General features: G+C 45.0%; 1 protein-coding gene across 1 annotated transcript in view; it reads right to left on the reverse strand.

The window, feature by feature from the left end:
• The window catches only part of LOC100770413 (collagen alpha-4(VI) chain), a 94,941-nt gene extending 71,826 nt beyond the window's left edge, over nt 1-23,115 (reverse strand). Inside the window, exons 1-8 of the mRNA XM_035444236.1 lie at nt 23,040-23,115; nt 19,077-19,676; nt 15,900-16,487; nt 13,864-14,469; nt 11,344-11,976; nt 8,126-8,671; nt 6,916-7,470; nt 1,262-1,596 (exon numbers count right to left, since the gene is read on the reverse strand). Coding sequence (XP_035300127.1) covers nt 1,262-1,596; nt 6,916-7,470; nt 8,126-8,671; nt 11,344-11,976; nt 13,864-14,469; nt 15,900-16,487; nt 19,077-19,676; nt 23,040-23,115 — 3,939 coding nt within the window. The remainder of the gene's footprint in view (nt 1-1,261; nt 1,597-6,915; nt 7,471-8,125; nt 8,672-11,343; nt 11,977-13,863; nt 14,470-15,899; nt 16,488-19,076; nt 19,677-23,039) is intronic.
• Between the last annotated feature and the right edge of the window lie 408 nt (nt 23,116-23,523).

A 23,523-nucleotide genomic window follows, 5' to 3' on the forward strand; every position in this document is an offset into this window, starting at 1 on the left:
AAACTCCAAGATCCACCTGCCTCTGCCTACAATTCTTAAAAGTACAAGTGAATTTCGTGTGTGTATGCCCAGCCTCTTAGTCTATTTAAACTCTTTTTTTTTCCAAGATAATTTAAAAATTGTCTCTTCCAGGGAGGAATGAAGATTGAAGGGGTCGGTACCAGGTTGGAGAAACCCACAGAAACAGCTGGCCTGAACAAGGGGGAACACATCGACCCCAGATGCTGTCTGGGAGGCCAGTACAGGACTGATCCAGCCCCCTGAACATGGATGTCAATGAGGAGGCCTCTGCACTCTAGGAGGCCCCTGGTAGTGGATTAATATTTTTCCCTGGTGTAAGAAGGGACTTTGAGAGCCCATCCCATGTGAAGGGATGCACTCTTGCCCTGGACACATGGGGAAGGGCCTAGGCCCAAACCAGGATGATGTGGTGGACTTTGGGGAGCCCCCGTTGAGGGCCCTACCCTGCCTGGGGAGTGGAGGGTGGATGGGCTGGGGGTAGGTCGGGGTGGGGTAGGAGGGGTGAGGGTGAGGGTGAGGGGAGGGAGAGGGAGAAGGGATTGACATGTGAAACAAGCTTGTTCCTAATTTGAACTAATAAAAAAAAAGAAGAAGAAAATAGTCTCTTCCATCTTTATCCATTAAAAAAATACCAAAGTGCCATTAACAAGAGGAGAGAAGGCAGGTAGGGGACATTGGATTGTGAATGGAGGAAAAACTAAGTGTAAGTTATGCCTGAAATACACCATTCAAGGGGCATCAGGAAGGGAGAAGCTTCATGGGTGGGCTTTGACTAGCTCAAGGTGATGATTACAAAAATAATAGTTGAACTCTGAATGGCTATATGTGAACATAAAGACTAGGAAGCCTTACAGCATCCTCTGAGCATCTTAGGAGAGAATTGTGCAGGTAGGGTGTGGTGGTACATCCCTTAATCCCAGCACTGGGAAGGCAGAGGCAGGTAGAATTCTGTGAGTTCAAGGCCTGCTTGGGCTCCATAGAGAGACCCTGTCACAAACAAACAAAAGGGTGAATTATGCCATGGAAGGATTTGGATCACTAAGCAGTGGACAGTTGGAAGCAGGACCATTCTCTGTGATCCCTCCCAGTATTGTTTAGCACAGAGCTTCCAGGGCTTGATAAAGACATGCCAGTTAAATGAAAGCCCAACTTTTGTCAGTTCTGTTGGTTTCAGTTACAAAAGCCTTTTTATCCTACCCTGCCCTGAGGCTCCATAGCCTGGGTTATAGGCATGTATTACCTTCACTTTAGCAAAAGACAGACGGATGGCAGTCTCTCCCAGGGACTGCAGAAAGTCTGCATTCATATGGTTGTTCACGGAACCCTGATGCACCAAGAACTTCTGAATGGTCTCATCACTGTATTTATCAAAGCCTGAGTCAAAGACAAGCTGACCACTGGAGCCTGGAATTGCGTAGCGGAACCTTGAGTCCATCGGGCCAGGAGTGTCACAGCTGATATTAGAAAGCAAGGCCAGCTGTAGCATCAGCCCTGGAAGCAACCTTTGAAGTTCCTGCTGAGCCCGCACTGAAGAAGTTGAGATGTCAATTCCGACAGACAGATCCATGCGGCATCCTTCTAAAGTGGAAAAGTAGTGTCAGCCTCCTGCAGCTGCAGAAGATAGTGCACCAAGCCAGAAAGAACGCTCCCCCAGGCAACTCCCACAAATCCAAGTCTAAAGAGTGGTGGGTTAAGTTTGGAGGCAAAAGCTAACTGATACAAAGTAGGGTCTGCCATGCCTTTGTCACTGCAGATCCTAGTCTCTTCCTTCTGCCTAGAATGTCCTTTTCTATGTAGCTGGTTGACATATTCAAGTCCTTTAAGTAGCAGTTCAAGTCCCTGCCTCCTCCTCTGAGCATTCTCCAATTTTTACCTGCACCTCCTCTGATCAAGTACATAACGTCCTGTGTATCCACCAAGGTTTTACTTAGTCTTCTCCTCTACTAAACAGGGGTTCCTTAAGAGTGGGTGCTATGTTATCCTATCCTCCCATGACCTGATATAGACAACATTGGATGTCTGACAGGTGAGGAAGACCTATAAGTAAGTCTTGAGTCTCTTTCAGGAGGACTTGTGACTCACCTTCCACCCTGGGGGTTTTCTTCCTCGGCTACTGCCCATACATCAGCCTTTTGGGGGAGTATGGCAGACTATTAGAAAAGGTGAGAGCTGAATGGTAGCCTCTGCTTTTTGTTTCTTCTGCTTGAAAAATTATAAGGCCCTCTGGGGAGACTTAATCTAGAATTTGAAGGTCCACTGGTATTTCAGGCTATAATTAATGTATAATAAGCCCATTTACAAAATTCCATTGAGAATGAAAAATTGATACTCACAGATAACATCTCATTTAGAATAAAGATGAATGAATAACTGAGCAACCACAGAAGAGCTAGTACTATTAATTACTTCAGCAGGGGCAATGCATAGCTTAAAAGTACTCAAGGCAAGCTGAGAATATGGACATTTCCTTCTTAAGTCTTCACACATTGTAGGCTGGCAGGATGGCTCAGTGGGTAAAAGCACTTGCTGTCAAGCCAGAGGATCTGAGTTCAAGAACCCACACAATGGAAAGAGAACAAACTGCTGTAAGTTGTTCTCTGACCACACACACACACACACACACACACACACACACACACACACACACACACACACACACACACATTGCAATACTTAACTCCAAATTAGAAAAATTAAAACTGAAGGTTAGTTGACAAAATTTGGGAAGGAATAAGTATGTAGAAATGTTTCCCAAAGATCTGAGACCCAGGGTTGGGCCGTGAGGTGTTAGCCCCCTGGCGATCATATTCACACTAGCTGGTATGTTCCTGAAACTAGCATGTCTTTCTCCCATTTTCATATAAAATAACTGGATTTTGCTTTGTTTAAAAGTCTAGTTCAAGTTCACAAAATAGCAGTTTCACAGATGTAAATCCCATTTCTATGTCAAACCCAATTTCATACAAGAGAACTTTTTTTTTATCGGTGTGGCATAGTATTGCATTGCTAATTTACATTTCCCCAGAACTTCTCAACTGGCTTTGTTCAGTAATTGACAAATGCAAGGAACCATTTTCTTTCCTGTTAATGGAAAGGGCTGGATCTTGGCAAGCAACCTCCAAGGTCTTTTTCAGCTTTGTGACTCTAGAATTCTGTAATTAATTAGTTCCTGGCTGTTATTAAAGTGTCTAGCCCAATTTCATCAAAAAGTTAAAGGTGAATCTGAGTGAGCAAGAATCTTAATCCACCTGGTAGAAAATGAGTGGAAAGAGAAGGTGGGCACTGTTCCCCTGCAGAGAAAGAAAGCACAGGACTTTGATATCTGGAGATTTTGAACTAAGACATGCAGGGAATTCCATGATCCTTGATTTTTTGTTTTGGTTTGGTTTGGTTTATTTTAGGCAAGTGTCCTCTACCACTGAGTTACAGCTCAGCCTCCATCTTTGAAATAGCTGTATCTGTGTGTTTGTTTCAAATGATTTCTAAACTCACTGGGCTACTGTGAAGCAACAGGCATCTTGACACTAATTTAATACCTCATCAAAACAGACTTTAAAGCTTTGCTAGGATGCAGGGAGCCCCAATGAGTCTTCCATAATAAAGCCCAGCACCTCTTAGGTCCCAGTTGCTCACAAAGTCTCTGTGTGCTTATATAAGGGTTATTGTTTTTATGGGCTTTTGTTGTTGTTTGTGGGGGGGGACTGGTTTGCATGTGTGTCTATGTACATGTTCATGTGTGTGAGAGTATGTATGTGAGTCTGTATGTATATATGCATGTGCTTGTGTGCATGGTGAGGGAGGGCCAGAGGTTTATTTACCCTGGGTGTCTCCCTCAAGCCCTTTGGCTCACTGATTCAGCTAGACTCAAAGGTATCTGGATGAGCCAGAGCTCACTGATTCAGCTGGACTCACCAGCCAACCATCGAGGATCTTCCTGTTTCTGTCTCCCCAGCCCTGGGATTACAGGTACATACCACCATGCTTGTATTTGGATCTGAACTTGGGTCCTCACGCTTTCACAGCAGGCACTTGACTGACAACATCAACTCCCCAGCTTGTTTGTTTTCCATGTTTGTTTTTAAGACAGGGTCACATGTAGCCAGGCTATCCTAGTACCCTCTATATAGCTGAGGCTGACCTAGAACCAAAATGACCCTGACCTGACATTTTTTTTTTCGGGGGCAGAAGCAAGGTCTCATTGTATAACCATGGCTGGCCTAGAATTCACAGATCCTACCTCTCGGCCTCCACCTCGACCTCCTCCTTCTCTGGAGTGCTGGGATTAAAGGCATGCACCATCATGCCAGGGAGTGCTTGGTCTGTCTTTTGACACCAAACTGTTAGGCAATTCAAACCCTGCCCCCACTGTTTCCCATTTGTTTGCAGCCACTCTCAGCCCTGTTTTTCTCACCTAGGAATTGAATATCCTAATAATGGCACCAGATGAATGGATACTACAGCAGCACTGTACACAGAGTGAGAAACCTGAGAGAGAGAATGTTGACTGTGCCCCAGGAGTCACCCCGCCCTGACAGCCACATCACCTGAGACAGGTGTGGAAGTGCTTCCGCTGGGGAGGCATCCTGATGAGTGGATTTTTTTAAGTACTGCTTGTTCTCTCCCATTCTGAGACCCCAAGGGCTTTGTAAATGTCCAGAGCCCATATTCTGCCTCCTGCTGAGGCTGACAGGTCACAGGACCTGTTAATAGGCACATAACTAAGGAAAAGACATGATTTTCTTCCCTTTGTCCCTTCGGCCTCAAAGTGCTAAAAAGCTACAATGCCTTGCATGGTGGCACTGTCATCTCAGCTCTCAAGGCTAAGGTTAGTTACCATGACTCCCATGCCTGCCAGGCTATACAGTGAGTTCCAGGCTAGCCCTGTCTCAAAAAAAATGGATATTTCACATAACCATGTATATGTAAAAACACATAGTTCAGGGATAAAATAGCAAAATCATCTGCTATACACATAGCATCTTTTGTAGGAATATTAAGAGTTTAAGGTTTCATTATCCATCCTTTACGTGATTCTATGCCATGGTGTATTATAAATTACCCCATACTATTCAATGACTATATTATGTCTCACTGTGTTCTGTTACACTTTCCCCTATTCAAATCATAGTTCACAGACTTGTAGGATTAGTAGTACCTGGTACCTTGTTAGATATACAGACTCTTGCTCATAGTACAGTAAGCAACCCCTATCCATGCACAGGTTGCCAACCCTAATTAAACTCAGTGGGTTTCATACACACACACACAGAGAGAGAGAGAGAGAGAGAGAGAGAGAGAGAGAGAGAGAGAGAGAGAGAGAGAGAGAGATTTGCTGGGAAGAAGAATGGGCTTATCGAAAGTGGGAGGGGAATAGGGGGTATAAAAATGGCTGATGTGCGTTACAGACAGGGATGAAATTTTCAAAGTATAATTAGTGGATTCATTTTTAAAATACAGACTCCTTCGCTGACCTTAGATTTTTCACTTTAACCAGATCCAAGATGATCCAAACGTGTACGTTTTTAAGACCTTGTCAGGCTATGTTATACTGCATCAAAAGGCTCAATAGTGGCTGGGCAAGGTGGCACACGCCTTTAATCCCAGCACTCAAGAGGCAGAGGCAGGTGATATCTGGAGATCAAGGCTACCCTAGTCTAAATAGCAAGTTCAGGGCCATCTAGGGATACCTAAAGAGAACCTGTCTCATAAATAAACAAACAAAGTGTGCCACACAGACCGTGGAACCAGCTGCCTTGAGGATGTGGTTAGTGGCAGAGAATTTTCTTAGCATTCACAAAGCCTCGAGGATACTGAGGGGGGTGGGGCAGTCTGGAGAAAGGAAAGATGGCTCAGTGGTTAAGAGCACTGGCTGCTCTTGTAGAAGACCTGGGTTCAATTCTCAGCACTCACAAGGTGGCTCACAGCAGTCTGTAACTCCAGTCCTATGGGGAACCCAACACCCTCTTCTGGCCTCTGTGGGCTCTGCGCTGCACACATGTGGTGCACAGACATACATGCAAGCAAAACATATTTTCACTTTCAGAAAATAAAAAATACATATTTGAAAAAAATAAAATCTATCCAAGGGGGTTGAGACGGAACATAAGGACACAATACTTTGCCTTGAATGCTCAAGCCCTGTACTGATTCCTGAAAGCTAGGGTGTGGGTATATACATGCGTGTAAGTGTGTGTGTGTGTATCTATGTGTGTACCTGTGTTTATCTGTGTGTGTCTGCTTGTGCATGTGTTAGCTACTGTGACGATGAAGGTGTTTGTGACAGCCTCTCACCTACTGCAGAGTCATTCATGAAGGTACTTTTCTGTCTCCATCACTCCCTGGAAGTCAAGTCTTAGGGAAAGAAGAGCAGGTTCAGACTGCCAGGAGGAGGTTAGACTGTCTCTGAACCTCACCATCTTGGGCAGAGGATGAGGAGGAGAAGCTTATGGGGTAAGGCAGAAAGGAATTAAAGTCAACTTTGACCCTTTAGAAACAGAACAGAACATGCAGCAAGCTTCTGTACAAGGGCTTCACAGAGAAGACACTGTGCTCTGCTTCACAAGAGACTGTCTTGGTGATGGACTTTCTGCTCATTCCCTGTTGATAGTCACAAACCTGCAGGAAGCTGTGCTCACATTGCTAACTGGCTTTGTCTATGCTACAAGGGACGCATGGTCAGAAATTGTAGGTCTCCGGTGACCAGGGAAGTGACAGCACAGGAATAACTAAGAGTTTCCAGGGAAACCTGAGCCAGAGTGTCAAGAGCTGGGACCCAACAGATGATCTTCCCATCCACCTCATGCCCAGACAGTAGGGTCAGCATCCTACATTACTGAGACAGCAAATAGGGTCCTTCTGAGAGCTTGCAGACCCAACAGCTTCTCTCTCACTTACCTTGGGAACTGCAGACTTCATAAAGAATTTCCTTTTCCAAGTTCTGAAGGAACTCAAAATTTTCTTCATGGTACACCCTGTCCTGGTCATTAGTAATCTCCAAAAGCTGGGCTCTTTGAGCCTCTCCGACCCCAATGGCAAAAATAATTATGTTTCTGTCCCTGAGGGCTTTGGCTGGGGCGGCTACACTATCCTGGGAGATGCCATCAGTGATCACAATCAAATACTGATGAACACTGGGTCTCCCTCCTCTTGAACTGTCAAAAAAAGGCAGAGTGAAATTCAAGCCTTTCCCAGTACGGGTGCCATCGTTCATTTGTTCAACATTCAAGATGGCTCTGCGCATGTCCACCTTGGAGGAGTATTGGTTGAGCCTGAATTCTTCCCGGGGAGTGGAGCTGAACTGCAGAAGGCCCATCCGAATTTCATCAGCACCGATATTAGACTGGTTCACCATCCTCTCCATGAATTCCTTCATCTTTTCAAAGTCCTTAGGGGCAATGGACTCTGAGCCATCAATCAAGAAGATGATATCAGCTCTCTTGCTTTTGCAGGCTGCAGGGAGGTGGGGGAGGGGAGGGGTGGACAACACAAGAGGACATCTGGTCAGAGCCTGCAGCCAGCGGATTACAAGTTTGCAGCTGACAATCAAAAATATTTTTAAAGGGATGGAAGGGCAGTCATAAACTTTCAGCAACTCAGCACAAACTAGCCTCAAAATAAGACACAGCCGTGGGATAAAGATATAAAATTTGACCAGCTTGGATTCTTTCAGGTTACTGTCACTCTGTCCTCAAAACCCACTCGCCAGCCAGTGAACCATTCGAGTAATTAAAGATCCATTAAACAGGTTTTAGAAGATTCTTACTCCAGCAGTGGAAGAGCCTCTAGTGAGATGCCCATGCTCCTGTAAGCAACCTCTCACCCATGTTCCCATAGCAACTCTCACGAAGCTCACTGGGTCACACACAGAGGAAAAGGAAAAGAAAAAAGAAGGGAGAAAAAAACATGAAAGTAGAAGGGAACAGTTAGGAAGAAGAGGGGGATCAGCAGAAATAGGAAAATAGGAGGGAGCAAGAGAAAATAATGGGGAGAATATGATATATATATATATATATATATATATATATATATATATTATTATGAGATTTCATAATGAAACCCAATTGCTATGTATGTATTAATATATGATTATTTTCTTAATTCTTACTCTCTGAGGAGCAGATGTCCCGAATGACTTCCTGTTGAATGTCTGTCAAGGAATCAAACTCATATATGAAAAACATCTTGTTGTTTGCTATTTGCTTGAGCTCAGTCGTATTAGCGTCCCTTACTCCAATGGCATAAATGTTGACTCCAGTGTCCCTCAATCGCTGTGCAGCCTCAGCCACAGGGTCTGAAGACTGACCATCAGTGATGACTATGAGGTATCGGGCAACACTGATTCTGGCAGTGTCTTCAAAGACCAGGGTCATTTTGCTCAAGGCTTCACCGGTTGTGGTGCCACCTCCTCCCTGCTGGATGCTGTCAATGGCTGTCCTCAGATCTGCCATGCTGGTATACTGGCTGAGGAAAAACTGGCTTATAATTGTGTCTGAGTACTGAACGACTCCAAATCGTACTCTGTCAGGCCCAATGTGGAACATCTTTATCATCTCCTTCATGAACACCTTCATTTCAGTGAAGTCATGTGGTCCGATGCTGCCAGATCCATCGATAAGGAAGTAAATATCCGCCCTCTCCACATGCACGCAATCTGGCCAATGAGAAGAAGCCACGACCCGTTAGGACAGAATGTCAGGAGGAGGTGTGTACCCAAAGCCACTGATCCCAATCTCTGCCCTACTCCCTCAGCTCCCATGATCCCCTGGCATCATAAGCCTGGCCGCTGGGCAGACCACAATGCCAGGAAGAAGACTAGTAGCAGCCACTGGCCAACAGCTGGCTGGGTTGGTTAAATACGGCAGCTCTTAATCCCAGCATGCAAGAGGCAGAGGCAGGAGGATATCTGTGAGTTCAAAGCCAGTCTGGTATACATAGTGGGTTCCAGGCTAGCCAGGGCTGTATACTGAGACCCTGTCTAAAAAAAAAAAAAAAAAAAAAAAAAAAAAAAAAAAAAAAAAAAAAAAAAAAAAACTCTTGGGTGAGTTCCCCACAACTTCCCTGAGGCTCCAGCATAACTGGGTGTGAGTTTTCTTGTAGCCAAACTTTAAGTTACCTCTCATCCCCTGCTTTCTATATTCTATTACACTCTCAAACTCTACTCCCCTCCCGGTGTCCCCCAAGGTCAGCCATGAAAACAAGCCACTGGCATCCAAGTGCTCTTCACCTCCAAGCCATCTCTCCAGGCCCCAGGTTAAAACCTTTTAAATGTACTAACTTTTCAGACCACTAGCTTCCAGTAACCAAAAGCCTAAGAGTGTCATCAGATAACATCTGAGCTTATAGCCTATACTTTGCTTTAAACTATCTACCTAATGTTTCCACCATTGTATTTGAAATTATTATGATTTTCTTTGTTCTGTTATTATAAAAATTTCATCAGACTATTACCATGTTTGATCATGGAGTTTGGGTATCTGTGTTCCTATATGTGGTGGTTAGAATAAGATTGCCCCCACCACCATAGGTTCACATATTTGAATACTTGGCTGCCAGTTGGTAATTGTTGGGAAGGATTAGGAAGCGTGGCCTTGTTGGAGTAGATGTGGCCTTATTTGAGGACATGTATCACTGGGAGGGAGCCTTAAGGTTTCAAAACCACACACTAGGCCCAATGTCTCTATCTGTCTCTGTCTATCTGTCTGTGTCTCTCTGTCTCTGTGTACATCTTTCTGTCTCTCTGTGTGTCTCTATGTCTCTCTCTATTTCTCTTCCAGTTGCCTGTTGATCAGGATGTAAAAGCTCTCAGCTACTGCTCCAGCACCACACCTGCCTGTGTGCCACCATGATACTTGCCATAATGACCATGGACTAAGCCTCTGAACCTCTAAGCAAGGCCCCAGCCAAATGCTTTCCTTTATAAGAATTGCTCTGGTCATGGTGTCTCTTCACAGCAATAGAACAATAACTAAGACACTGTGTCATCGTTACTCATATTTGACTTCAGAACAGACTGTCTCACCTTTGAGGTGAGAATTTTGGTTTTGTGTTGACACATGGTTTACAGAAAGAACAGTCTGTCCCTACGGGAGGTGACAAGCAGAGGCCGCCTGAAGTCTAAGAGAAGGACCACTGTGCAGGAAGAAATGCCTGCATCCAGCTCACACAGCAGCAGACTAACACGCTAAGCCACTACCCAGGCTCTTCATGTGATCTTGCAGAGGCCAGGGCTCTAAACACTGCCTAGTATCACACACTCTTGCCAATCTTGTCAAATTGATATAGGGTTCAGGAGAAGGTCCAAGGAAGACATCCCTTACAGTCAGGCCGCTACTGAGTCCCTACCCACATGGATTGTACACACCAAATGTTTAAAAGGCTCACATACATATGCATGCATTCATATATGCATGCTTGTGTGTGTGTGTGTGTGTGTGTGTGTGTGTGTGTGTGTGTACACAATTGGTCAATAACTGGATAGATACTCTGATCATTATGATCATCCAGGCAGAATTCTGGTGAAGTCATTCAAGCTTCTATTAATGTCTAAGCCTCCCGTACACTCCAGACTCTGGGACAATTTTCCTGATTCCAAGTCCCTTCTTAGCCATTGTGCACCCTGGCACAGAGTCAGCCCTCAGATTCTTTAAATCACTTGTGACTTAGCTGGGCTCTTTTTCTCCCCTTCTGCCCAATAGGATATAAGCAGGGAATGGACCAGGAAATGAAAGCCATTTTTAACGAATTTCTCATTCCTAGAACAGAAAGAGGGACTAAAAACACAGGTCAAAGGGAAAGGCTGAGACTCGTTTGTGTAATTCATATTTCTGGACCTCAGTACAAGGAATCAAGAAAATATAAAAATCACTTAGTATTTTTATAAAACCTCAGTGATTTTTTCCCTGAAGATATAATCACAGGCTTGAATTTCTAAGTCAATTATCTATATTTCAGTGATTTGAATTTAAATCTATTATTCTAGGTTGAATCTAAGAAATACTAGCAGGGGAGAAAAAAAACACAAAAGCAGACACAAAAGCTCTCACAGCAGCCAAACAGATGTGAATTTCACATATTAGGCAAGGTGTGGTAATATAAGACTGTAGTCCCAGCACCCAGCTTTTTATTTATTTATTTATTTATTTACGGTCAAAAGGTATCTTAACTGTACTTCCTCTAGACTGTTCAGAACCAAGCAACTAAGATTTTTCTAAGTTGAGGTTTCTGCTTTTTAATGAGTTGACCCCAATTTTTTTCATGATGGGTAAAGGACAGGAAGGACACACACACATACACACACACACCAAATGCACCAAGCGCTCCTACCTTCTTGTGCTCTTTGTGGGGTAAAACTTTTCTGAGGATAGATTCTGCTCACAGTCTCAGGGCAGAGCCTGTTTTTAAGTTTGTTTCCCACAATGGCGAGTTGCAGAAAGGACTCTAGGCGGATAGCATGCTTCCAGGGAGGGTATGTGGAAATCTTCTCCAGGTCCTTACTCTCAGAGGTGGCCTGGATGCCCACTGCATAGATAGTGACCCCAGCCCTGCGGAGGTGAGAAGCAGGTGTAGACACGTTGTCTAGAGAGGGACTTTCCATGATGACCACAGCTATCTGCTGCACACCTTGCTTGGACCGGCTGCCCTTCTCTGGAATGAAAACTTCATTCCTCAGGAAATCCAAAGCAGCACCTGCCTTTGTCCTTCCTCTTCTTCCTTGGAAGGTCAACTTGTCTAAGTGGTGTAAGACTTGGCCATCATTTTGAAATGTATCCAAGGAAAACTCCAGCCGTGGTTCCTCACTGTAAAAGACCAAGCTGATTCTCACAGCATCAGGATGGATGTTGAGAGATTGGACAGTGGTCTTCAGGAAATGGACAACTTGTTGGAAATTGGATTGCCCGGCCCTACTAAATTCCTCAACAAGGAACACCAAGTCAGCTGGAACAGCAGTCGGACATGCTGGAAACCAAAAAGACATAAGGATTTCAGCATGAGAACAGAGGGATAAAGAAAACACTCATATGTAAAGTCATCATTGTGACATGGTCTACCTGCCACAATAATGTGCTTACAGTTCTAAGTTACAATATGCTAACTTTACTTGCATGCTTTAGAATTTAGAGGAAGTCTTTTTTTTAACATGATAGTCAAAGAGCATCAAGAGGGTCATGCCTATCCCAAAATACACACACACATACACACACACACACACACACACACACACACACACACACACACACACGAGTATTCATAGCTCCTTCAGTTTACAGGCACCCATTATAAAGTCACTCAAGATCACCTTCCAGTTTGTGTAATGATCTTAAAAGTTCTGGGTATTGGCTGGCTTTTTCCTTCATTTTCTACCTTCAAGAAGACTCTGGGTCAAAATCCCCCTTATGGGTCTGAAACACTTTATTTAATCACTTCTCCCCTCCTCATTTCAACAGAGACAACATGAAATTCTGAAAGCTTTGTGAACATCTTTTTCCAAATATTAGGCTAAGTGGACAGGATGAGGCATGCCTGTTATCCCAGCCCTTGGAAGCTGAAGCAGAGGATCACAAGTTCAAAGACCAGCTTGGTCTCTTGAGTGAGACTGTGTCTCAAAAAAGAAATTGAAGAGCTGGAAACATGGCTCGGTGGTTAAGAGCACTTTCTGCTCTTACAGAGGACCTGGGCTCAGGTCCAGGCATCCACATGACAGCTCACAATCACTTGTGACTCTAAATCCAGGGATCTGATGCTCTCTTCTGGCCTCTGGGAACTCCTTCATGTATGTAGTGCACACAAACTCACACAAGCCCACACACATGCATGTAAAAACAATAAACAAATGGTGGAAAGATGGCCCAGCAGTTTGGTGCACTGGCTGCTCTTCTAGAAAATCTGAGTTTGATTCCCAGCACTCACAGGTGGTCCTCAGCCATCTGTAACCCCAGTCCTAGGGGATCCAACTTCCTCTTTTGACCTCCACAGGCTCCAGGAACACATGTGGTATATAAACATACATACAGGCAAAACACCCTTATACATAAATTTTTTTTAAGTTGGGGGGGTGGGGCTAATGGCCAGCCTAGAAAGGTATGTGGTAGCTTAGGTTAACATTTAGAAATAGTTACTCCCTGACCCTCATACGCCCATGCAAACACTATACTTCCTTCCTCCACTGATGCTGACAGTTATGTGACTTACTTTGACTAACAGTATACCAGCAGGTGCTGTAGGGATCTGAAAAGCATTTATACAATTGGATTTTTCTCTTGGATCTCTGCAATTACCACAGGGAGAATTTGGTCAGAGTAGCTGGATTGACCTCAGAAGCAGAGCCATCCTTAGCTAGCCAGCCCCAGCTTAAACCTCAGATCTGTGAACAAGCCCAGGTAAGGGCAGCAAATCTATGCCGTGGTACTCACCCATGGTCAGCCGACCCAGACCTGTGAGGATAAAGCATTATTGCAAGCACTAACTGCAGATGGTTTGCTCAGCAGCGTGTTAGTGGCAACCGGAGATGCTACACAATGACAACTGAGGCACTCCATGTCCCCTTTCTCCCCCTATCTACAGGGACAAGTGACCTAACACTGAGGAATGCCCTCAGTAAGTCTTTTCCCAACACTTTCTTCCTCTCTTCCTCCTTTAAAAAAAAACGGGGGGATCTCAATATGTAACTAACAAAGCATGAGTTTAAACTTCAGATCCTCCTGCCTCTATGCCTAGAGTGCAGTGCTGGGAATAAAACCCAAACCTTCATGCTTGCTAGGCAAGCACTCCGCCAACTGAACTACGCGTCCAAGCCCCCAGATTTTCTTCATATACTGTGACCTCCTGGTAACTCATGTAGCTTACCTCCTACAGAATCCTTTGCAACCTCAGTCCTGACCTCAGGCTGTTCAGTCCCCTGGATCACCACATTCACATCCTGCATTAGCTGTCTGACTCCATCTTCTCCCCACAGGTCAGACACAAACACCAGAGGCCCTGTCCCCTCCAGTTCCGTCCTGTCAGAGTCCTGCACCCCCATAGACATGACGTCCACGCCTCTCTTCCTCAGGGTCTGTGCAGCATCTCGGACCTCATCCTCAGATTTGCCTGAGGTAATGACCACCGCATACTGGGGGACACCCTGTAAGAACCGGCTTCCTGCTGCCTCCTGGAAAAAAGTCTGGTGAAGAAACCGAAGGGCTCGGCCTGTCTTCCTGGAGCCACCTCGGAGCACCAAGTGCTCCTGGATGTGTGTGATCATCTCATTCCGGGTCTTGTAGGTATTAAACAAAAACTCAGTATAACCGTCATCACCGTACTGAGCCAGCCCAACCTGGTACTTGTCTTTGCCAACCTCCAGGATACCAATAATTCTAGAAATGAAGTTCTGCATCCACTGGAAACTGGCCTGTGATGTTTCCTGTGAGGTGTCAAGAAGAAAGACCACATCTGCATAGGTCTTTGTGGACTCTAGAAGTAAAAGAAGGAAGGAAAACATAAATCAAATCAAGTTCTTATGAAAAAAAAGGAGTACAAGGATGGTTTGGTGTGGGCAATAACAAGGACAGGTAATATAGTGACACAAAATTGTACACCTAAGACTTGCCGCTTTGCTACTTGGGACTCTAACACAGGCATTCTCTCTGTCTGTCTGGTTAGCTGTCTCTCTGTATCTCTCTCTCTCTCTTCCTCTCTCTCGCTCTGTTTCTCTCTTTCTATGTCTCTCTGTCCTATCTATCAATCTATCTCCCTCCACCTCTTCTTCTCCATCTCTTCCTCCTCCTCTCTGGCCTGCTTCTTTACTGTCTACTTCATAGTCTTCTTCCACCAATGGAGAAGGCAAGAAACTAACCGCTGCCAAGTGGCCTCTGTGAGCCACAGCTCTTTATAGACTTTATCCATCATAAACCATTGCTCTACATGATATCTACCCATCCTGCAAGTGAAGGCACTGAAGAGAATTGGAGCTGCTGCAGTGACCATATAACTTCTGATGACTGTTGCATGGTATGGTTAAGGGGAAGGAGTTGTTTATTTTTTATTGTACTTAAGAGAGATCAAATATCCGGAGGTATCTAGGAGAGAAGAGTCCAGAGAAGACAGAAAAAGAAGTAGACTGAACATGGCCAGCAGCCTGGACATGACCAGGGCCAGGGAAGCAGGAGAGCAGGATTGAATAGCAGAGATAGTGAGATAGCAAGAGATAGAGAATAGAGAGAGCACAGTGAGAACAGCCAGAGAAGGGGATAGCTGGGCTATGAGGAGGATGAGTAGCTGTGGGAGGGGAGCCTGTGAGCTGGGGGGAGTTTAGGTAGAAGAGGGGGTGAGAAGGCTGATGCTAGCGTGGACTTTGAAAAATGTAGCAGGTACTTGTGTTACTAAGGGAGTCTGGAGGCCAATGTGTCCTTTGATGTGCTGATAGGCGCTACAGTTGGCCATCTGTCCCTTCTGTTGGAGATAAGGGAAATGACTTCTTTGGGCAGGTGGAAATGGGCTGACAAGTTCCTGGAGAACACTGGCTTTTATCTAACTGCCAGACGTCCTCCTGTAGTGCAGGTTGAACTCATTCTGGATATATGGACTGCCCTTTGGAGTTTGGAGTTTCCTTTGGATCTGACAGTAACTAAAATGTGGCAGATGCAAGATTTAAAAAGCATGTCTTCTGGATTCCAAACCCCATGTTGTTTCCTCTAAACAGCACAACAGCAAATCCTGCCCCCCCCCCCCGGTTCCTAACCATGAACACACTATTCCTCCTTCAAGCCCAGCTCAAACTTCATCTCCTCCAGGAAGCATTCCCAGATGCTGCCATGATGGTAGGCCTTCCTTCCCCCTTGGAAACACATCACTACATTGCAGTCCAGTGGTAGATTTGGAGTGGTGAGCTGAACACGGCTTACTTGTCATCTGTCTCTCCAGTGTTGAACACAGAACCTGAAGGAGGCTCCCTGAGAACTCCTGCAAGATGCTGAAGTTTTCCATGTTGAAGAGGAACTTGTCAAATGGCTCACTGGCTATCTTTTGCAACTCCTGGACATCTTGAACATTGATCCCTACCACGTACACAAAGACTCCATCTCTTTTCAGCTGGTCAGCTGCATCCTGAACCTCATCATTTGACTCCCCATCTGTCACCAGGATAACTATCTGAGGAACCCCATCCTTGGCCCGGCTGCCACTCATCTCAGTCAAGTAGTTGGCCCTGATGAACTCTAGGGCACTTCCTGTATTTGTGCCTCCTGTGCTATAGGATAGATTCCGGATCCGTTCCAGGACCGTGCTCTTCAGAGAGGACTGTTTCAGCTGAAAGGCCGGGTAGATGCTGTCACTATACTGGACTAGTCCCACTTGGACCCGATCACTGCCAATGAGAAGACCCGAGACGACAGAATGAAGGAAATTCTTTACTTTCTGGAAGTTCTGGGGTCCGATGCTGGTTGAGCTGTCCACTAGAAACACAATGTCAGCCAGGGATGCTTCTGTGCAAACTGCAAGAGAGAAGGCAAGGGATGGAGACTCAGAGGTTTTGTTCTAAACACTCTGGAATTGTCATGTAATTCAATCTTGTTTGTAATTCAATTAAAAAAAAAAGTCAAAAAAAAAAAAAAGAGTTGGCAAAGCAGAATGGTGACCAGAAAGAAAGGACAATGACAGTGTGCTCAGAGACCTGTGTCCCTTCCCTCCACCCTCTTGTCTTCCAAGGCTTCAGGACTGCTCTACTGCTGCTTCCACCGCCAGCCTTGAAATCCACTGGACAATGCCTAGGCTCACATCAAGAAGCTAAACCTTTTAAAGTGTTAACAGCATACTGCAAGAGGGATGGCCTTCTCTCCAGTCAGAGTGAGCCACCTCTCTCCTCTTCTGATGAAAACCTCATCTCCAGGCATGTGCCGGCACTACTGGGTCGGAGAGCTGGAATCTGTCACATCTTCTGTAGTAGGTCTCACTGCCCTTCTATCAGTTAGCAGCCCTGATCTATTTGTCACTCACCTCTTTGAGACTTTCCTTCTCTGTCCGCTGTCATCTTTACACCCGTCCCTACACACTCATGGTGTTTTGAGGATCATCTACTTTAGCAGACACCACTACTCTGCCCAGATCCTGCTGCGTCCTTTTGACCATTTCTAAGCATTGTTCTTTGGAAGACTTCCCTCCACCTACTGCCTTTTTCTCAGTTTTACAAAAGCCAGTTTCTTGCTGGACCTAGATTCAAGGTCAAGACAACCCAGAGACATAACATCTGCTCTTGAGTTCCCACAAAGGGTCAGGACAACACTAGCCTTTGTGGAAATTTTTGGCATAGTCCTTACTTTCCTCTGCTCTCTGTCCAGCATAGCCTTATTGACTGCCCCCCCCCCCTAACATGTGTCCTGTAGCCAATGGGTCCAACAGTCCTGGGAACCAGATCTTTAACTCTACCACATACCTGTGGTACCTTTAACCTTGATTTCCTTATCTGAAAAATCTAAAAATCATGATACTAATCACCCTGCTTATTTACAAATTTGAGATAGTAGCAGCCTGATGAGTAATGTAAACAAGGCTTGAAAACTATAGAGCAGCAGTTCTCAACCTGTGAGGCAAGACCCCTTTGGGGGTCAAATGACCCTTTCATAGAGGTCTCCTAAGACCATAGGAAAACACGTATTTACACTACGATTCATAGCAGTAGCAAAATTACAGTTACAAAGCAGCAACAAAAACAAATTTATGGTTGGGGTCACCACAACATGAGAAACTAGCTATACTAAAGGGTGGCAGCATTAGGAAGGTTGAGAACCCCTGCTCTAGAACATCAACAGCAGATGGTAGTTATGATTACATACATAAGATGTCTTTGTAAACCCTGAAGTGCTGTTTTAAAAGTATATAACATCTGTTTGTCCATAGGAATGCCACACACTGCTACACTGAGGGATCAACTTTTAGCACTTTCTCTGCTTCACATGCTCATAGGAAAATATCAAAACAATGAAGGTCTGTCCTCCTGTGGATTTTGATGGAGACCATACACAATCGTCTCTTTCTCTACTTTAAGTTTCATGCTTTAGGAAATTCAATTCAGGTATCCACAAATCTAAAATGAGTACATTGAGAGGATTTGTTTTGTTTTTCGAGACAGGGTTTCTCTGTGTAGCTTTGGAGCCTATCCTGGCACTCGCTCTGGAGACCAGGATGGCCTCAAATTCACAGAGATCCGCCTGCCTCTGCCTCCCCAGCAAATCCTACCAGCCTGCACCACCAGAGCTGGCCATTGAGAGGATTTTTAAAAGCAAAGGTACATGCTTTCTAATAAAGCTAAGTAACATGAAGAATTTCATCAGTTGAAGACAGGTACATCTTCTCACAGGTGCCAACAGACAAAACAGTAGGAAATGCACAAGGGTACCTCTGGTTTTGTAGCCACTGAGCCAGGCTTTTCAACCATACAATTTTGTCTAATGCTTCCAACTCTCTGAGACAAGTACTAACGTCCTAGGAAGAAAATTCAGATTCAGAGAGGTTAAATGGCTGTCCAAGATGATACCAGAAGTGAAAAACTAGGATCTAAGCCTAGGTCTTTTCTTTAAATGTGTCATCTTAACCAACATGCCGACAATGAAACAAGCAAACATCCTGGGGACATCCTGGTCCTCTCACTTCCTGTGTCCCCTTGGCCAAGCAAGGTGGACAGTTAAACCCAGAATAACAATATCACTCTAGGAACAGATAATTCTTCATTCAAAAACGAACTCACGCTCCTCCAGTGTGTGGCACCACCACAAGTTTTTCCTAGTTTTTCACTTCTGGTATCATCTTGGACAGCCATTTAACCTCTCTGAATCTGAATTTTCTTCCTAGGACGTTAGTACTTGTCTCAGAGAGTTGGAAGCATTAGACAAAATTGTATGGTTGAAAAGGCCCACAGGATGAGTGAGATGTCTTGGTGCTGGAGAAATAGAGATGCGCCTTCTCTGGTAAAATTCTAATCTCTGACTTAAATATGCCCACATATATATGAGAGAGCAGTAAAGGGACACAAGAAAGACAAAGTTTGGGGTTCTTCGGTATCCAGATGAGAAAGAAAGAAAGGGTACCTGGAGACTGGTGCTCAGTGGGTTGAGCCTCTAATAGAGTACTACAGAGCTCTTGCCGCAGCTTCTGGGCAAGGCCAGGCAGGCCAGCGAAGTTGGGAACAAAAAAGGTGAATTTATCCTTGGGACTACTTGCGATCTCCCTGAGCTCAGCCTGAGCTGCCTCTCGGACACCAACAGCATATAGCAAGATTCCTGCTCTCCTGAGAGCTTCGGCAGGTTCCCGGATGCTGTCCTCCGCTGGGCCACTGCTCAGCACCAGCGCCATCTGAGGCACCCCTTGGCTTGCCCGGCTCCCAGCTGCTTCCTGGAAGTGATGCTCAAGAATGAATTGCAGAGACCGGCCCATCTTGTTGCCTCCAGGCTTAAACTGAAGCCGGTGGATGTGTCTCAACACATCACCTTTGCGGTAGTAGGTAGAAAGCAGGAATTCAGAAACCGGTGTATCGCTGTACTGGGCCAGGCTCACACGGATGGTCTCTCTGCCGACTTGGAAGCTGTTTGCCAAGGCATACAAGAAGTTCCGCACGCTGCGGGCATGCTGGGGGTTGATGCTGGTGTGGACCAGAAACACGACATCCCCCACAGAGGCCTCCCTGCAGACTTCGAAAGAGAATGACCTTGAGTTAAAAAGTACAAGTGGACAGCTTCTGGCGGAGAGCCAGCCTCATTCAGTGTGCTGGCACAGATGTCTGATGGTAGACAGCCCAGACACACTGTGCTTTCCTTTGCCCCGCCCCATGCTTACCAGCCATGCTTGCTCATCTGCCACCTTCCCTTCCTCTTCTCAGACATTTGACCCTTCAGTTAGGTCCCAAACCTAGGTTCTCCATACCTCTTGCATCCTTAATAAGAAAACCCACTTCCTACTAGTAGAAACACTCAGATTTCTTTTACTGGCTCTCCCTAGCTGCCACAATGGCTCCAGTTGACAGTTCTGTGTCAAGAAGAAAGGAAGGGGGAGAGAGAAGGTAGCGTTTACAAGAAAGGAACTCTGTGACTGTTGCTATCATCATCATATTGTGTGTGTGTGTGTGTGTGTGTGTGTGTGTGTGTGTGTGTGTGTGTGTGTGTGTGTGCCACAGCATGCGGAGGTCGGACAACCACTTCATAGAGTCAGTTCTCTTTCCACCTTCACACAGGTTCAGAGGATCAAACTCTGGCCATCAGGTTTGCCTCACAAGGGGGCAAAAAGCCTTTACCCATTGAGCCATCCTGCTGCACCAGGGATGGAACCCTTGAACAATAATGAAAACAAAGGAAGAAATTGAATTTAGATCGAGAAATCATTGTCACCTGTGGAGTGTAGCCACTAGTCACTTGTGGTCATCAAGCTCTTGAAAGATAGCTAGTGTGAAGGAGAAACAGGACTTATAGATCTTATAGCATTTTCATACTCAAATAGTCACAGTAGACTAAAAACAGACTACTCAAATAGTCACAGGCAGGTAGTAGCCACTGTATTGGAAATATATGTATAAAATAAGATACCTCATTCACCCAAGGGTGACACCACCACTGTGGAATGGCCCCACCCACATTAGCCATCAATGAAGAAAATGTACCACAGGCTTGCCCACAGGCCAATCTGGGAGGGACATTTTCTCAGCTGAGTTCTTGCTTCCAAAATGACTGTAGCCTGTGTCATGTTGCCATAAAACTGCTCAGCATAGCACCCCATAGACATTCCTTCAAAGAGCTAGACAGAGCCCAGATCTTCCAACATCCAACCCATAAAAGTTAAATTATGAGCCCATGCTGTATGAAGGGAAGACCCAATACAGGCGCAAACAGAGAAGGGCTGGGGGAACGTGGTAAACGCCAGGGATGTGAAACCCTTGTCTCTCTTCTGGAATCCTGGGACCCGCCTCGAAGAAGTTTGGCTGACCTTGGCCATAAAGCCAAGTGGAGTCTAACTCTAGGAAAGACATACAGGTAACACACAGAATCTGTTGCTCTTGAACTCATCCATTGTGAAGAGAAAATTCGGTGACTAGTCCAGAAATGGCTAATTGGTTTCTGCCCTTGTGATGGCTAATCTTGGTTGTCAACCCAACCACATCTGGAATCAACTAAAACCAAGAAGCTGGGCATGCCTGTGAAGGGACTTTCTTGATTGGATCATTTGAGGTGGGAAGACCCACCCCATATCTGGGCCATGCCTTCTTGTGGCAGCCTACATAAAAGGATATGGAAAAGGGAGGCTTGGCTTTTTGCCTGCTTGCCCTCACTCTTACTGGCAAGTTCATCTGTCCTGTTGCTGAGTCATTTCTCCCTGGTATTTAGAATGTAGAATCTTCTTCAGAATTCCAAAATAGACCAAAGACCAGGAGCTCTCTAGGAATCTCCAGGGCTCCAGCACCAGATTGGGAGTGCTGAAACATCTAGTCTTGTGGAGTGAACAACTACCATATTCTTGGCCTTTCCATCAGGAGACAGCATTGTTGGACTACTGAGACCACGACCTGTAAGCCACTCTTCCACATTCCCCTTTTTAGTGTGTGTGTGTGTGTGTGTGTGTGTGTGTGTGTGTGTGTGTGTGTGTGTGTGTGTTCATTCTATCAGTTGTTCCTTTAGAGAACACTGACTAATACACACCTCTCACAGGAGCAAACACAGCCATGGCGTTCTCCCTGGCCTCTCAAGCTGAAAGAACCACTCCCAGCTGTAGCCTATTTTTTTTCCAGCAAGTATTGGTTCTATCATGAGATGATGCCACAGAAGTACCTCATGCTTCCATCCTACTGTCTCCTAGTTCTTTGTAGTTTTAGAAAGTATTTGAAACATGACAAGACTTGCTATCACCTCTCTGTTCACAGGAAAGGAAGACAGAGCCAAGGGGAAGATAGAGAGCTTTAGGGTTGTCTACCAACAAATGACAGTCTGTGCATTTGAGTATTTAAACCTCAATGGGGCGGAGCTTCAATAGTGTCTCAGTGGGGCTTCAATAGTGTCTCAGTGGGGCTTCAGGCCACTCAAAAAAAAATGTTTCCTTGACAAGACTTTCATCTTGGAAAGTCCATACAATCTATTAAAATGACTGCCAAATGGGTCATTTTAATAGGGAGATGACTTGGCAAAGTGTATGCAATCATGAGGACCTGAGTTCAGATCCTCAGCCCCCATGTAGAAGCTGGTTCAGCAGCATACATCTGTAATCCCAGAACTAGAGAGCTCACTGGTCATCCAGGCCATCCAAATCAAACTCTAGGTTCAGTGAAAGCCCCTACCTCAAAAAAATAAGGTGGAAAGTGATTGAAAAAGTCACACCTCGCTGGGCATTGGTGGTGCACGCCTTTAATCCCAGCACTTAGGAGGCAGAGGCAGGTGGATCTCTGTGAGTTTGAGACCAGCCTGGTCTACAAGAGCGAGTTCCAGGACAGCCTCCAAAGCCACAGTGAAACCCTGTCTCTAAAAACCAAAAAAAAAAAAAAAGAAAAGAAAAAGAAAAAGAAAAAGTCACACCTCTAGCATCTACATGCACACATGTATGCACAAGCACCCAAAAACACATGTGAACATACCTGTTTGTCTACTATGTGAACATAACCATATGCACATACACGCTATACATATAAAGACTAACCAAAAACTGCAGAGGTGTCACTAGCATTGGACAAAAGTACCCCATCTCATGAGGACAATTACCATCAGAACAGCTCTGTCATGGAGACAAAGCAGACTACACAACTCCTACAAAGCCCTATAACACAGGCTTTTTAGAGCCTGGTAATCCATTCAAAAGCACGGCAATTCTATTTGTCTTACCATTTAGGTTTTTTAAGAATCAAGGGATTTTTTAGAAATCCCTCACCAAGTGCTTCCAGATTCCAAGGAAATTCTCCTTCAAGGAATCTCTTTTGTTTTATTAATTATGATGCTCCCATTTCATTTCCCTTTAAGACTGCCACTACTACCAGGTCCCCAGAAAGCAAGCATTTGGAGTTTAAGAATTCCATATATTACCAGTCTTTTGTGATTTAATGAAGCCCAAACTAGTTGCAAGGAAGATGATCAACCAAAATGTCTTCCAAGTCCCCATTCTTGATGTGATCCTAGAGAGAAAAAAAGAAAAGAAGGAAACCCTGTGGTTAAACATTGTGTCTTTATTCAAAGAGTGTAGTATATAAGTTATACTTCAGTAATGTTGAAAAATTTGGAAAACAAGTTCTCATGCAGTTGAGTATAAGCATGCAACCTACAACCTCATCCCTACCACAGGGTCAGGGAGGAAGACAGACTAATGCTGGGGGCTCATTGACCAAGCCAGTCTAGACAAAATGGCAAGTGCTGGGTTCAATGAGAGACCCTGTCTCAAAGAAATAAAATAAAATAAAAAGGGTAAGGGCCAGCAAAATGGTTCGGTGGGTGAAGCTACTTTCTCCCAAGCCTGGCAACCTGAGCTCGATCCCCGAAACCCACATTACAGAAGAGAAAAACCAACACTTGC

The sequence above is a fragment of the Cricetulus griseus genome, chromosome 4 (genome assembly GCF_003668045.3).
Source record: "Cricetulus griseus strain 17A/GY chromosome 4, alternate assembly CriGri-PICRH-1.0, whole genome shotgun sequence".
NCBI lineage: Eukaryota > Metazoa > Chordata > Mammalia > Rodentia > Cricetidae > Cricetulus > Cricetulus griseus.